Source organism: Pteropus medius, unplaced genomic scaffold (genome assembly GCF_902729225.1).
Source record: "Pteropus medius unplaced genomic scaffold, Ma_sr-lr_union100, whole genome shotgun sequence".
Lineage (NCBI taxonomy): Eukaryota > Metazoa > Chordata > Mammalia > Chiroptera > Pteropodidae > Pteropus > Pteropus medius.
In genome coordinates this window covers 1,530,458-1,545,319 of record NW_024352787.1, presented here as the reverse complement: position 1 = coordinate 1,545,319, position 14,862 = coordinate 1,530,458, and the positions used below count along the sequence as shown (strand labels likewise).

General features: G+C 42.6%; 1 protein-coding gene across 6 annotated transcripts in view; it reads right to left on the bottom strand.

Annotated features, from left to right (window-relative positions):
* Positions 1-3,872: 3,872 nt before the first annotated feature.
* CLYBL (citramalyl-CoA lyase) overlaps positions 3,873-14,862 on the bottom strand; it is a 215,700-nt gene continuing 204,710 nt past the window's right edge. For 4 of the 6 annotated variants that reach the window (XM_039849580.1, XM_039849576.1, XM_039849579.1 and 1 more), the window contains 2 exons: positions 12,759-12,878; positions 11,633-11,759 (listed from right to left, as the gene is read on the bottom strand). In XM_039849580.1, the coding sequence (XP_039705514.1) occupies positions 12,783-12,878 (96 nt within the window). In that variant the 3' untranslated portion in view covers positions 11,633-11,759; positions 12,759-12,782. Of the gene's footprint in view, positions 4,693-11,632; positions 11,780-12,758; positions 12,879-14,862 lie in introns of those variants that run through there. The other 2 variants (XM_039849578.1, XM_039849577.1) reach the window with 2 other exon arrangements.

Below are 14,862 nucleotides of genomic sequence, written 5' to 3'. Positions count from 1 at the left end.
TCAAAAGATGATTAATAAATTTGATAGGCAAAAAAACTTATTATTGATTTCAGCAGGTCTCCTTGCCATTACGAATTTTAAATCATTTAACAAACACTCTTTTTTATGGCTGTATAAGAATCTACCTCTAAGATACTTCAGATTTCTTCCTTTATTGTTCTTTTTTTTGGTCTCAGACCTGGAGCTAGGGTCTTGGTTAATTTGCATGTTTTTTGTTAAGGATAATGAAGAAGAATTAGAACGGAATTGCTGGGGTGGGGTGGGGGTTGGGGGAGAATAAGAATAAGAAAGACTTCAACTGCCCACCTGCTTTCACTTCTGGTGGAACTCCTGAACTAGAGGGGCCTTATGGACACCTCCAGGATTACCCTCTTAGCCTGTCGCTAACACAGTGATGTCACTTACTACGGACACGTAATAGAAACTCAAATAAATATCTGCTGGAGTAATGAACGAATGAATATATTTTATGTAGGTCTGCCATATGTTAACCTACTATCTGATAGTAACTCTATAGCTTTAATCATTGCATCTCAGTCCCTTGGTTTAAAAAAAAAAAAGGTTTGCATCTGTGATCCCAGGTCTTGGCTTTATTAGGGTCGTAGAGGAGTGGCCAACCAGAGGTCTTTTAGCTCAAGGCAAATAATTGAGATCAAAGCTTCTTGGATCTCTCAGGGGAGGTCCCGGCCTGAGAGGACCAGGCCCTCAAGTCAGAAGGACTGGAGGGCACCCTTTCCCTCTGTGACCTGCAAGCACGCCATCCCTGATGGGGAAAAGGGAGAAGGAGACAGATTAGGGGCAGCAAGAAAGGTGAGAGAAGTGCTGTTTTGGGGGGAAACAGGGCAAGAGCAAGTGTTTACAAAGATAGTTCAAAGCCTTCTGAGCCCCCAGCTGAGGCTTCTGACTAGAAAAAGCCCTTACTCAGCGTGGATTCTCTTGCTCTCTTGAAGCCATCAGAGATGATGGCTAAGCTCGCTCCTGCCTTTGTGGGACCGTGGGACTCACTCAGATGAGTTGTTGTTTTATATCCCGTTGCCTCCATTTTTATAAAACTATACAATAAAGCTCTATGGTTCAGGTATTTGAGATCTTCAGATGACACTGGGACAAATATTGCTTTTTGCCTATATGTTTTAAATATATGTAAGAAAAATAAATTAGCAGAATATTAGTCATGAAGCGTGATGCTGCCACTTAAGAGATAGAACTTTCAAGTAAAATTTATAGGAGGGCAACCATTCATGCAAATGTACCTTATTTTAAAAATTAAATGCAAAACATTTCAAGGCCACAGCTATTCCAGCCTCTTCTGTGATCAGTCAGGAATGTGAATGTGTATAAAATTAGAAAGCATGTCATGTGGGAAGAATCAATCAACTATTATACAATTCAGGTGCCCAAAACATAATTATGGAAACTTGTTTTAAGTAAGTTTGCTTTCTAAAGTATAAAGCACGACCAGGAGTTCCCAAATCATGTTATAATTTCGTATCTTAGACTTCTAATGTAAAAGCCACATTCACTCTCTCGGGGTTTTATTTGGTTGTTTCACTTTTTAATCTGCAAAATGACAGTTCAGACTGGAGTCTGATTTAATGCGTCTCAATGGGGCCCAGGCTTTGGTGTTTACTTAATGCACAGGTAATTCTAATATGTAGCCAGGATCCAGAACCATTGGCCTAGATGATCTCTAAAGTCCTTTGGCACCAAAATGCTGTGATTTCTATAATTTAAAATTTTAAATCAAAGTATATAAGAAAATCAGATTCACCTCACAGAGAATTCTGTTTAAAAACATCTTCCTAAATTCAGAGGTTTCAGAATCCTAAAATGAAACTTACTTCACAAGTGACCCAAACCCTAAGAAGTATTTTGGGCCAATCTTCTGAATTTGGAAAATTTATGTTTGCCCACATTTCAATATTCCTAAACAAGTTTTAAGTCAATTACCAAAAAAAAAAATTTTTTTTCACTTTTGAGAGTCAAAAATATGGTCAAAGTTTTTGAATTTTAGGCGGAAATCAAAAGGATCAAATGAAAATGTTTATGTGTAGATGGATGAGAAATGAAGATATTGAATCTTTGCTATTAGCTTGGGATGATAAGTCCGCGTGCACACACGCGCGTGTGTGTGTGTGTGTGTGTGTGTGTGTGTGTGTATACATGAGCCTCTGCTGGGGTCCAGGAGGAGCAACTAATGTTGCAGGGAGGACCTCACAGAAACTATAGGGACAGAGGGTGGCAGACTGCAGGCAGCCATGGGGCCAGCGTGCTACTGATTTCAAGGCAATGTCCACCTAGGACCATTTCTTGAAGACTATGTCCCCAGAACCATCGAGTTTTTAAAAAGTAGTTCAACTGGAGATGGTTTTTATTTTCTTTTTATGAAACCTAGGTGTCCATACTAAGGACTCAAATGACTACATCCTGTATCTACTCAGGAAGAATAACTGTGACAAAGAGATGCTGAGGTTGTAACCTCTCTGTAAATAAGTCAGGGAATAGAAATATTTATGTTTGGTATTTAGACTAGAAATACAAGTGAAAGAAGTAACATTACCATCAGAAATGTGCATTTCTAAATATATTCATTTGAAAGTTTTAAAAAAAAGTCAAGCACATGCCCTGGGGCTTCTTGGAGTATGTACAAAATACAATAATTAAATTAAGTCCAGCAGTTAAAATTCCTCATAAAAAGAAAAAGCTGGAGCGCTTCCCAATGGGGAATGCTTGACTTAAAAGAAAGGTTTTACTCTGTGGCCTGAAGGTCAACAAACTGGGACTCTGTGGGAATGTATAAAATTTCTTAAAGCGGTTCTTAGTCTTTGTTTTGTTGAAAGAAAATAAAAGAGTAAAAGGGGATAAGGTTTGAAAATTCAAAAAATGAAGGTGCAGTCCTAAAATCATCACGATTTTTATAAACGCAGCACCGGAGGCTATGAAAACATGCTCTTTTCTGAGTAGTAATCTAACACATATGCTCTTTGAGAAAGAAGGAAAAGGGCCATTGGCGCCATTTGAACAAACCATTTTAAATGTGCTCATTTTCAGAGGTAGTGCATGCAAATTTTGCTACTAATTTTGAAAATATTTACCTTAAATATGCTCATAAATATTTTCACAATTTAAAATTCCTTAGATGACACATTGGTCTTTTTAAAAAGTTTTTTTATGAAGCAAGTTTGTAAAAAGTGATTTTTCTTTTTTTTTGCGGTCATAGCCTCAGTAATCTAAAATGGAATATTTATCATGATTTGAAAATATCTGTTTTTATAAATAACCATTTGTTGTTGTCTTTCTGGTAATGTACACTGCCCACTCCCAAAAAGGAATACGGTTAAGAACAGGATAGAAATGAAATGTTATATCCTTAAACTTCACTATTTATAAGCATCATTCTGGGCCCCCCATGTGAATTTCAGGCTGTATACGCAAATAATTTCTACTAAAACTTGAAGAACCAATACTAGTTCACCAGATCCTCATCTTTATCACTTAAACAGACTCTAACTGTTGGCTCTGCGTTAAGACAGCATGATCAAATGTAGGACAGTAGGAATAGCAGCTTTGGCAGCAATATTTAATTTACTGAATAATTAGCAGCCTCATTGACATTTCTACTTTGATTCCCAAAGTACAATATGAGTGGTCCTCTGCACTCAGGCTCTTTACGGTAAAATGGGCTAATAAACTTCCTGTGCCAAGTTCACAGTAAATGAAGGACTGTGGAGCATCGCAAGCCGCTCACCACTGAAGACAGCAGATTTATTTCCAAAACATGGACACAGAATTAGAAAACAGATTTTTTTTTTTACAGAAAAAACTACAGAATTTAAGGGAAAAAATGTATTTTATTTCTTACATTTGTTAATTTTGCTTTTGGAATCGTGAGAAGAGGAAGAAAGGTAAAATAAGAAGCAGGAAAAGGGAAGTGGAAGCAGACAGCAGTAAGACAGAGGGAAGAGACAGAATGAGCGATGACACACACAATGATGAGGGCCATAGAGGATCGGCCCGCAGGAGTGAGACCTGAGCCAAGATGAGGCCCAGAGAGGAACACAGCTTGGTGAGTGCACCCTCTGTCTCTGAGGTCTACATCCTGCTCCTTCATCTCTCCACTGAGACTCCTTTCCTTAGACCACCCAAGACATTCTCCAGCCATTTAGAGCAGTCCCCAGTGGACCATCCTGCAGAACGTGTGAGGGACTGTTCAGTCTGGGAGGGGATTGGGGTCTACTGGACCCAGGGGGCCACGAAGGCCTACTGTGAGGTGGTATTTACCTGGCCGCAGAGCTTCCTGGCTGTTTGATGACTAGTTTGAATTGTGATGAGCTCAAATATCTTTGCCGGGGTCAGGCACTGTCTCTGAGGGAGGCAGCTGTTGAAAAGATGTTCAGCTATTTTCTTGTTTTTTCAAAAACTCACTTAGAGCTTCCTTAGTGGGGAACTTAATATAAAACCATAAATCCGAGGCATTCTTGGAGGGGAGCTGTGTGGTTTAGTGGTTTAATTTTGAGACTTTAGTTGTAGTCCTGGTTTTGCCAGCTGTGTGACCTTGAGCAAGTCCACTAAAAGGGCCAATATTTGCAGTACTCCGGAAGGCACACTCACTGTATTTTTTCTATGTGAATGGAGCCCCCTTCAGCCAGCAATTGGTACTTGCATAATCCTCCAGAGCTTCAGAGTCTTCATCTACAAAATCAGGGGAGTGGACAAAATAACAACATGAATGTCTAGTCACAGCTTCATACTGAGAGAAATTTCCATAGTCCACGAATGGGCGTAGGGGATTCCAAACAACAAGAGAGCCACAAAGTTCCCCTGGAATGCACATGGCTGTTGGAGTGTGCAGCCTCAAATATGTGTTTTCCTGTGAGAACATTCCTTTATTTAACAGTAAAAGTAAATGAGAAAAGGGGGTTCGTGTAACAGAAATTCACTCTCCAGCCAGCTTTGCTGCAGTGGGATTCTCATCCCAGACTGCAACAGAGGTTTAACACCTGGATGGAAATCAAACTTTACTGAATCCTTGCTATGCACCAAGCATGATGCTAGGTGCTTTAAAAAAAAAAAAAAGTGCTATATTTAGTTATAGTTTTTTATTTATCTTTATTTGACATTCATTCTTTTTCGAAGATTGTTTTTAAATTGTAGTAAAATATACATAATGAATTTACCGGATGCAGGCTGCCCTGGGAAGGGTGAGACCTTGGGCGAGGCAGCTGTCTGCAGCTGAAGCGGATGCACTACCCCAGCGGGCAAGGGGGGACTCTCAAAGGGGGACTTGAGTGGTAAATTTCTGTGCCTCCTGCCTCCTCATAGAAACTCTGTTAGGTAATATTCTTATAGTTGAAGAAACTGATGCTCAGAGAGAATAAATGATTTGTCTGGATTTAACACAACCCATTAATCATAAAGCACGATAGAGTAAAGACTCAGTTCCTAATTTTAATGAACACACTTTTAGCGAGCTCTTGCTGGGGGTGAGAGATGAGAAGGAAAAGGATCCAGAGTTACATGGCAATTCTCAATATTCAAGCATCCACACTATTTTGGGAACACACGCACAAAAAGTACTAAAACAGAAATCCGATCCAATGCAATGGAAGGACTAGGCGAAGGCCAGCAAATTGTGTCTGGGGAGTTAGGGAGAACTCACAGCAGTGGCCTTCAAGTTATGTCTTGAAGAACGTTTAGGAGTTTGCTGGTATGACGAAGAGGGAGAGTGTACAGCTTGTGCGAAGGCTTTTGCAAAGGACTGTCAGGCGCTGCAGCCAGGCATAGTCTGGCTTCATGGTGGCTGGGGCCCCTTGAGAGAGGCAAAGTGTCATTGGTGTGGAAATGCCAGTGGGGCTCCGGTGACCAGAGCTCCCTCAAGCCAGACTGGAAGAAGCATCATAGAGCTCCTCTGGAAGGTGCTGCAGGAATTCCAGTCCCTGGAAATCGATGAAGGGAATGGATATCCTCCTTCCCTCTTTTGGGAGTTTGTGTTATTAACAAGTTTTCCCAGAGAATCTAAGCCAGAGTTCATGTTGACTTTTATATTCTTCCTTCCATGAAACTCAAAAGAGCCCATTAAAAAAAAAAATTAAGCCAGATGTCTCGAGTGTGTAGTCTTCTGAAGGAACTCTCTACCACAAATTTATCTGAAATGGAATGTTCATTTTTCTCTGGATTCTTTTAGTGTGTCTGAATAACTAAGGCAATTTGATTCATTATTTAAAAGCAAAACAAAACCCAGCCAAACCAGCTATTTGGCATTATGTAGAACAAAAAATCTTGTTCCTTTTCATTGAATTTCTCCCCTTTAGCTAGACATTTTAACATCACTTGATAATCAGTGTTTGGTGTCTCCTGTTTTTCGCAAGATCTTGCTTTCATTATATCAACTCTCTTATACAAGTAATGAAGGGAATCTCTAAAGTTCCTTCCAGGGCTTAGACTAATCTCTGGGGCCATGTCCAGTTTTCTACATTTTTACATGTTGCACACACAGTATGAGAGAAATTGATTTTGACCAATGGAGATGTCTGGCAGGATTTCCCCTCTGTGTATAGTTAGACACAGGTGACTTGAGAGTGAGTTTTCTACTCTTCTTGGTAATAGAAAGCTTTGTCTTTGACTTATGGTCCAGCAGTTCTCTGGAAGTGTAGTGTCCTCTGCCCTTCCTAAATGGGTTGATTCCTGAACGAGAGAGCTCATATTGGAGAAAAGCACCTCGCGTTGGCCAAATTCTGCCCTAAGCCCGAGCACGGCTTTGCAGTTTCCTTTGTAAGGCCAAGGAGAGAACCCGCCAGGATCCGAGAGAGTGTTTGTTCCCTTAGCAAAGCTGACAGGCTGTTTACAAACATACAGAAGGGCTGACTTCACTCCTCAGACCTCAGGCAGGACTCTGGCTTCAAGACTGCAGCCTGGCGGGGCTCCTATGGACCAGAAGAAGAGGGGAGAAGACGACGAAATAGGTGAAAAAAGTGGCTGGTTTTCAAAGCATATGGTGTGTAGTTTATCAAATGTGTTAAATTCTTAATTCGCACCTCTTGTTGTTATCAGTACTGTAGCCAATGGCGCTTCTTTTGGTTTTGGCATCTGACATTTTACGCCTTTGCTCCTCCTTAGACTTCACACAAGGGTATCTTAATTCTAAAAGTGCATCCAGAACCAGTCCTACAGTTCCATACTAGTTGCCTGGCACCCAGTTGGGCTCAACAGATGTTTGTTGACTGAATAAATGAATGAATGAAGTGATTTTCTCCAAAAAGTTCAGAGAAATCTTTACTTTCTGCAAGATTTTTTTTTCCTAGGGATCATCACTTAAAGTATCTCTATGGATTTTAAAGGAAAATCAGCAAAGTTAATTTTAGAATTTTATTTTTTTTTAAAGAAATTCAACTAAAAGCTACCTGGAATGGAATAAATAATTTTTCTCTTGATTCCAATACCATGTTTGAATTAAGTGGACAATTCAACTCAATGAATGGAAAAGGAAGGGGACCCCGATCCTCCGCAAGTGCCTCCCGGCATGGATCCCATGGATCCGGCTCTAAGCCCGACAGGGTAAAGGCGCTGGGCTCTTGTCAGGGAGACCAGGACCGGGGAGATGCTCCTGTCGATTACACGGCCCCTAGGTCCTCGTCCTTGCGCCTGACGCAGGCGCCGGCTTCGGGGCTGCAGGGACACGGGCGCCGCCGGTCCCCAGGGCGGGCGCGAGGGCCCGTGCAGGTGTCGGGCCTGTGCGCGGGGTGCGCCGGGGTGCTCGGGGCCTGGGAGACCCGAGAGAGACGTTATTGTTACACTGTAACGAGTCTGATTAACATGCTCCTGACACTTTCTCTTAGTTTCTCGGGCTCCTAGCAACAGCGCACAAAGGCGCGGGATTGTCCCGGGCTCCACGGGGACACGGGGCAGCCTTTGATCTGCCACCATTACAGCGGGGCTGCGCGACAGGCTCGAAGGCTGCGGGCGGGCCGCGGCGGGCGGGCGAGCGGGCGGGCGAGCGGGGCCGCACTGCCGGCCGCCGGCTCCCGCCCCGCGGGTCCCCGCCCCGCCCGCCGCCCCGACGGCCGCGGCCCCGGGTCCGCCGCCGCCGCCTCCCCACCCCGCTCGCCGGGCCCTTCCCGTCGGAAGCAGCGAGCAGAACCGAGCCGGTCACCTACAGTGGGGAAAAACCTGAAATTAAACAAGGAAGGGCGCGAGCGACAAATTGCAAAAGATTTTGTAAAGTTAGAAAAAAGAAATTCTGCAGGCTTCAGCCCGTTGAGCTGAAACGGTTCGATACGGCAGTAAAACGACGATCACAAAGGACGCTAACGCGATTTCGGTTCCTTCCTACACATCCCTTTTTTTCGTGTCCTTGGCAATTCTCATTGATTCGGAAGGAAATATGCTGCCAAATAATTGCTGGAATGTAAACGAACTTGCAACACAACAAAACCACCCGTCACAGAACAGCAAAAATCTGCCGGTCCCACTGCGCAAGTTTTCAGGTACTAAGTTAGGTATTTGAAAGTAATTTATTTTCCATTTCGTTAGCTCTCCTTAGTCCCCCACGCCCAGCCAGATTTAAAATAAAGCCCCGAGAGACTACGGTTTTAACATTTAAATGTTGAGGTCAGCTAATTACTTTTCTCTAAGTTGCATGTGAAAACCTCTCGAGGGTGGGGGGAGGGTCTCTGGGCTGGCAGGACAGTGTCCCCGAGCCTGGAGGACCAAGCTCTGCGGTTACGGAACAGGCTCGGTGACCTTCGCCGGCATTAATATGCACAAGATCCTGCTGGTAACCTCGTAACTGTATTGATCTATCGCCTGCCTTCCAAGTATTAGACGTAAACATAAAAATAAAAACGGAAGACATTTAGCTTTCCAAGATAAACGGAAACCGCAAAAGCAGAATGTTCTTCAAATAAAAAAGCTTGTTTTTTTTTCACCTCTTAAGACATCGTTAGGAATTCAAGGTCTCAAATGAAAGTCAGTTTCCCGAACTCCGGCAAAATTATTGGGGGCAAAGGTGTTAATGATGATAATAATAGCACGTATATTTTAGAAAGGGGGGACACGAACAATTATATGGTCTGTTCCATTTAAGCAGCAAAATATGCCAGGCAACGAGTTACTTTCAAATTCAAATCGGAGGCAGTAAAGCCTTCGTTCTTGAGGACACTTTTCCCAGCTGGTCCCTGGAGGTGAGGATGGAAGGGCAGCCATGGGTTCAACACTTGGAAATCTGAGGGGACAGGCTCCCAGATGCCCGGGAACTTCCCAACTCATGCTCCCAAACGGTGCTTGACTCCATCGGAGTTTTCCTCATCATTTCAATAAAACATGATTGTATTGATATAATCCTCTATACATTAAAATGAGGTTGTCACAGATTGTCATTAAGACCTCAGTAAAACAATGAAGACATTATTGGGCACCCCCCCCCTCAGGCAAGGTATTAGGGGAATAAAACAATCTACACCACACGGGTCCTATTGAGATTAATGAAAAAATTATGCAAAAAAAGGTCTCAATTTCATTTTCCCGTGACAGGGCTTTGCATACATATAGTCAGTCTTGCTTTGCACCTGATGATTTATTAAACTAATCTACAGTGATCACCACTGATGTTCTCAACTCAATCTTGTCCTGGCTCATTTTCTAAGTAATTGTTTCTCATTAGTTCTGATAATGTTTTAATAGTGTTGCCTATAATTTAGCCCCCAAGAATTAATAACAGGGGGGTGATATGGCACAGTGGCTTGTGATGAGCTACACAAAATATAAACGGGTATGGTTTTTAATTAATCAGATTGCTGCAAAGTTCTCTTCTTGTGGTCCATTCCTAGCTCGGAGGAATTCTCCAGGCTGGGCATTGCCATTATGGAAGTGGGATCAGCCCTCCCTCCCTCCCATCCTTCCTGTGATGCCCACACCCACTCATGACTCCAAAGAAATGCAGGTGGGAAAGCAGTGGTGACATCTCTGGTCTCCCAACATCTCCTGTCCTGGAGTTTTGTTCTTCAAGAAATGAAGCACGAGGGTCTCTGACTCTCACTAAACTCTCCTCTGGGGCCCTCATTAGGGTCTCTGCTCAGAGTGGAAACTTGGTCTAGATGTTTGGCTCCAGTGGGACCCAGTCTCATGATATTATTATAATCAGGACCATGGGGTTATGAGGAAGACGATAAATCTGACACTTAGGGAGACTTAAACAATAAGGTGATATTGTTTGAACTAAGTGCGGTTTGAGATAATGAGCATGGTGATTGGTCCAACATGGTTGGGGACCTAGGAACCCAGGGGCCTGTGGTGATGGGGGTGGGGAGATCTAGTCAGGTCCAGGCTCTCAGCACCACCCAGAGACCTTGCTGGGGGGACCGCTTTTCCCAAGGTCCGAATGCCTTCACCTCCGCATCTGTTTCCTCAGAGGAAGGGTTTGGCCCTCAGCGAGCTCCTGGCTTGAGGAGGTGCATCTGAGGGTTTGGGGGTTGTCTGTGTAACCCAGGTGGAAACTAGAATGTCTGCTCTTTCACCTTGTCAAAGCCTGGAGGGGTTCTCTGCTCCAACACAGAGGATGGGAAAGGCATCTGGGTTGAAGGGGTTACCTGTGGAGAAGTACGAAGAAAAGTTGTTTTTTGTTTTTTGTTTTTTTTTGGCCTAAGATGGGTCCTGCTTACATTTCCAGCACCTCGAGAGGATGCGTGTGTGTGTGTATGTATATGACAGATCAGAATGAGAGGAGGCCTTTGCCTTCTGAGCAGTCCTCCTGTGTCTCTGTGTTCTAAGCTGTGTCTCTGCGTGGACATCTATGGTCCTGGATTATCTTCATGCACACCTGGCTACTAGCCCAGGCAGACAACTGCAACAGCGGGGTGGGGTCGGGGCTGCCGCCGCCCACTGTCCCTGTCCACAGTCCTGAAGCCCAGTTTGGCTGGAGGCCATTCATCTCGAAAGTTGGTTGAAATGCCGTCTTTCTCCTCCTAGCCCCTCCACATGAAGATGGGCTGGCTCCCACCTTCCTTTCCAGCTAACTCTGAGGCAGCACAGGGTGACTAAGGTGAAGGCTGACAGTGGTCTCAAGAGTGGCTGGAGGGAGGACGACAAGGGTGGGACATGAGCTGCCCAAGTCAGGCCAGGACCCCAGCCTGGCACGTCCCTTCTCAGTTTAAGAGCTGTCTCCTCAGATCCCATGTTTGGGAATATTAGTTGGTGTCTCAAGAATGTGTCAGGTTCCCATGATGTGCCTGTCAGAACTGGATTGCCCTTTTCCTGCAGTGCGATGGGTGGGTGGGTGTCGCATGACGCCTCTCCCACTTTTCTTTGGTTCCATAGTGCTTTTCCTTATATATAACCTTCAATTCTATTCCCCTCTTGGGCTTCCTGTAGGAATGGAAGAGGTAAGGGACAAGTAGACCCCTGGCTGGAGCAAACAGTAGGGGCCACATAGGAAATAAACAAAAAGGGCATAGAAGGAGGTGAAAAATGAAAATAAAAAACAACTGTTTTCTATTTACAAATTTAAATAAACAGAACAGCCTTCCCCGTGGTGTTTGTCTAAGAGTAGCAGCCTTGCTGCTGTGTAGGTCATGAAAAGGTTGGTGTAGAGTTTAAAACTTCCCATTCTGTTAATTTCTTAAAGAACAGTCGTCCAGAGTCTCAACACAAAAGCTCATGATTTAATGAGGAGCAGAAACAAAATCTCTGATTGTTGGTGTTTCAAATTTCATTGGCGTCCTCTGGCAAACACAAGTTGATCCTTCGCAGCTTCAATACCCTTTAGCCTTCAATATAAGAGCACATGCTGAATAGGGAAGAATGGCTGGTTGTTATGTTTATTTACCCTTCCTACAAGCTGGGTTAACCTCTTCAAAACAGCTTTACTAAGCCCGTTAACCACACCACCCATATGACCTGTAGCAGCATCTCTAATGTGATGCAAATCTCGCGGGGACCATATGCACCAGATCTGCTGCATTGTGTCTTCTTAGAGGCTACAAGTTTATTGCTGAGGGGGCCCTGTCCTGGCCATACATTTACCGGGGAAATGGCCTCAATGGCAAACAGTTAAACGGGGAAATAAAGGGGGAAAATGGATGGTCTTGTTTCTGCACATTTATTTTTTAATTGCTGGTAACGGTTGACTCAGAGCATTCGCCCAGGATGAGGGCTTTCGTGGTCATCATCTAGCTGTCCAAGGATTGTGGATGTTTCATTTTTGGGGGGTGGAGGTTAACAGTAATCAGTTTTGAAGATTTATTTTTAGAGATATCTACGTAAACCAATATGATACGTAATCAACTTTTCAATGCCATCTCTATCATTTTATCAGATTTCTAGTGCAATTCACACAACCTCTTCATTTAGTTATTATTTTTAAAAAGCCCGGCCTTTCTTAAAATTATGGGGTCGAGTGAACAAATGAACAATGTGGGAAACATTTAGCATGAGAAGGGTGAAGGGAGTACACGTATTTGGGAAAGACCTGTTCCATTAAAAACCTAATTTCTCCTCACAGCCCATCTTTCTCCACTATTTTATCTCCCTGTGAAATCATAAGTCCATATCTATAACACATTTATGAGCAATAAAATCATAAGCTTGGAACCAAAAAGAAGAAAAGTTCACTTTTAGAGGAATAACTGGCCTGTAAGATAATGACAACAAAAAATTGTGATCAACATGAACTGTAAATGGAGAAAGGTTCCAATCTGGCATACTAACAAGTTGCCTTGAGTATTATTGTTTGTCTTTAAGAAACCCACTGTATATGTTCAGCCCACCTGATGAGAGCTTCATTTAACAGATCATTTTTCCTTGATAGATGTGGCAAGCGTGACAATGTTCTGGGCTTGCTTCAGTAATGGCATGTCGATCATACTCCCTTGGAAAGTAAAGGCTCCCTGGAAAACAGAGAATACAAACTTCCTGAAAGAATGCTTGGAAATTATAGGCTTCCTCTCGGCGTAACCTTGTACAAGAACATTTTAGATTCCACCTGAATTATACTGACTTTCCTACCCAACTTTTGAGAAAGCCAAAGTAAATTACAGGGGATTTTTTTCTCTTCTAAAGAGAGGGGAAAAAACCTTTAGCATTTTAATGGAGTGGAAAAACATCAGAGACAAGATATTGGAAACTGTTTGTTTAACTCTTGAAATCAAGCAGAAAACTGTGTAAGGAAAATGTAAATATTTCCTTAGTTTTAAAATATTGCATAGAACTTTAAAAATAGTAATATATTCTGGCAACTGATTATTGTTTGAAAAAATAAATGTATGATCAGGTTAATGGCAGAATGCTTCCTAATCGCTGTAACGTAATTAAGGGGTAACACTATTGTGTGATGAAAAAAATGTAAGGCAGGATTGTACTGAGTAAAAAGAGATTCCTCAGTTGGTATAGACTTGCAGAAGTGGATTAGAATGACAAGAGACATGAGCCTGTAACATAAAAATCATAGATAGGTCTGTTGAATGGTAAGACTGGAAGGAATCTCGAGGCATCTTGGTGTATCTCCATTTTACAGATTCGTTTTGTTTAACCTTCTGCAAATACTTCTTGAATGTGTCACGTGATCTAGGTCCTGTTCTAGGTGAGGAACTGCAAGCCTTCATCACAGGCCCCCACACCAAGATAACAAGGTAGCTCCTTTAGTGCATCAGAATGGACAGAAGGCAGCACATGCCCAGCATCTGTAGTTAATATATGGTGATTTGTGTTCTTTTAATCACTTCTTTTTGTTTTTTTTTGTAATCACAGCTCTTCGTCTTAATTCTTCTTCCTTCTACCTGTTGGCAAGGATGCTGCTGTGAGTGGAAAGCGAGTGGTCTTTTGAGACCTGGAGGTGGATTGGAACAATCATAATCCTAGCTGATAGTCTATTTGCATATATTGCCATCTACTTCTGGATTTCACAAGCACTACCTGTCAATAGTTAATGCTGTCATCATTCAGGACTTCTGGGATGGATCCCCTGGGCTCTGAAAACTCCCAACTCCCACAGTAACATAGAGTTATACGTAGGATGGAGGTTTAAAAAAATTGGCAGGGAATCCTTAGCAATGACTTCAGAATTTATTTTTCAATCAAGAGAGAGATTTAAAAGTCAGTAGGACACAATGCAATGTATATATATGCCTCACTGTTGAACTGTATGCCTGAAACTTACTGGATCTTGTTATGTCACCATAATAAAAAAAAAAATAATAATAATAAAATAAAAGTCACTAAGATTAGAATTTTCACCAGTATATAATCGTGCACCACAAATGATGTTTCGGTCAATGACAGATGTGACGGTGGTTCCATAAGATGGAGTTGAAAAATTCCTATCACCCAACAATGTCATAGCCATTGTAATATCGCAGTGCAACGCATGACAACTGCCTACAGTATCCAGTACAGTAACATGCTGTGTAGGTTTGCGGCCTAGGTTTGTGTAAGTGCACTCTATGATACTAGCACAATGATGAAATTGCCTAACAATGCATTTCTCAGAAAGTATCCCTATCGTTAAGCGACACATGACTGTATTGCTTAACCTCAGCTTTAGAATGATAGATCTGATTCATATGGACACCTGTGTGGCCTATAATCCCATTCTGTAAGTATTTCCAACCCCTTGTTTTTACTGTTTATACTCCCAGGTTGGCCTTGGCCTAATTTCATTCAGCCTAGTACTAATTTTGGTTATCTCTGTGACCATGATAAATTTTATAAATTTGGTTAGAAGCTGCAAGGATGTTTCGTGGGTTAACATGACACATGAAATCAGGGCGTGGGACTCATGCTGTTTTACAAGGCAATAGTCTACTTTCCTTATTGGAGTAAATGATGAAGACCAAAGACCTCCTGGTTATCCGCCCACCAAATGGATTATGGCCC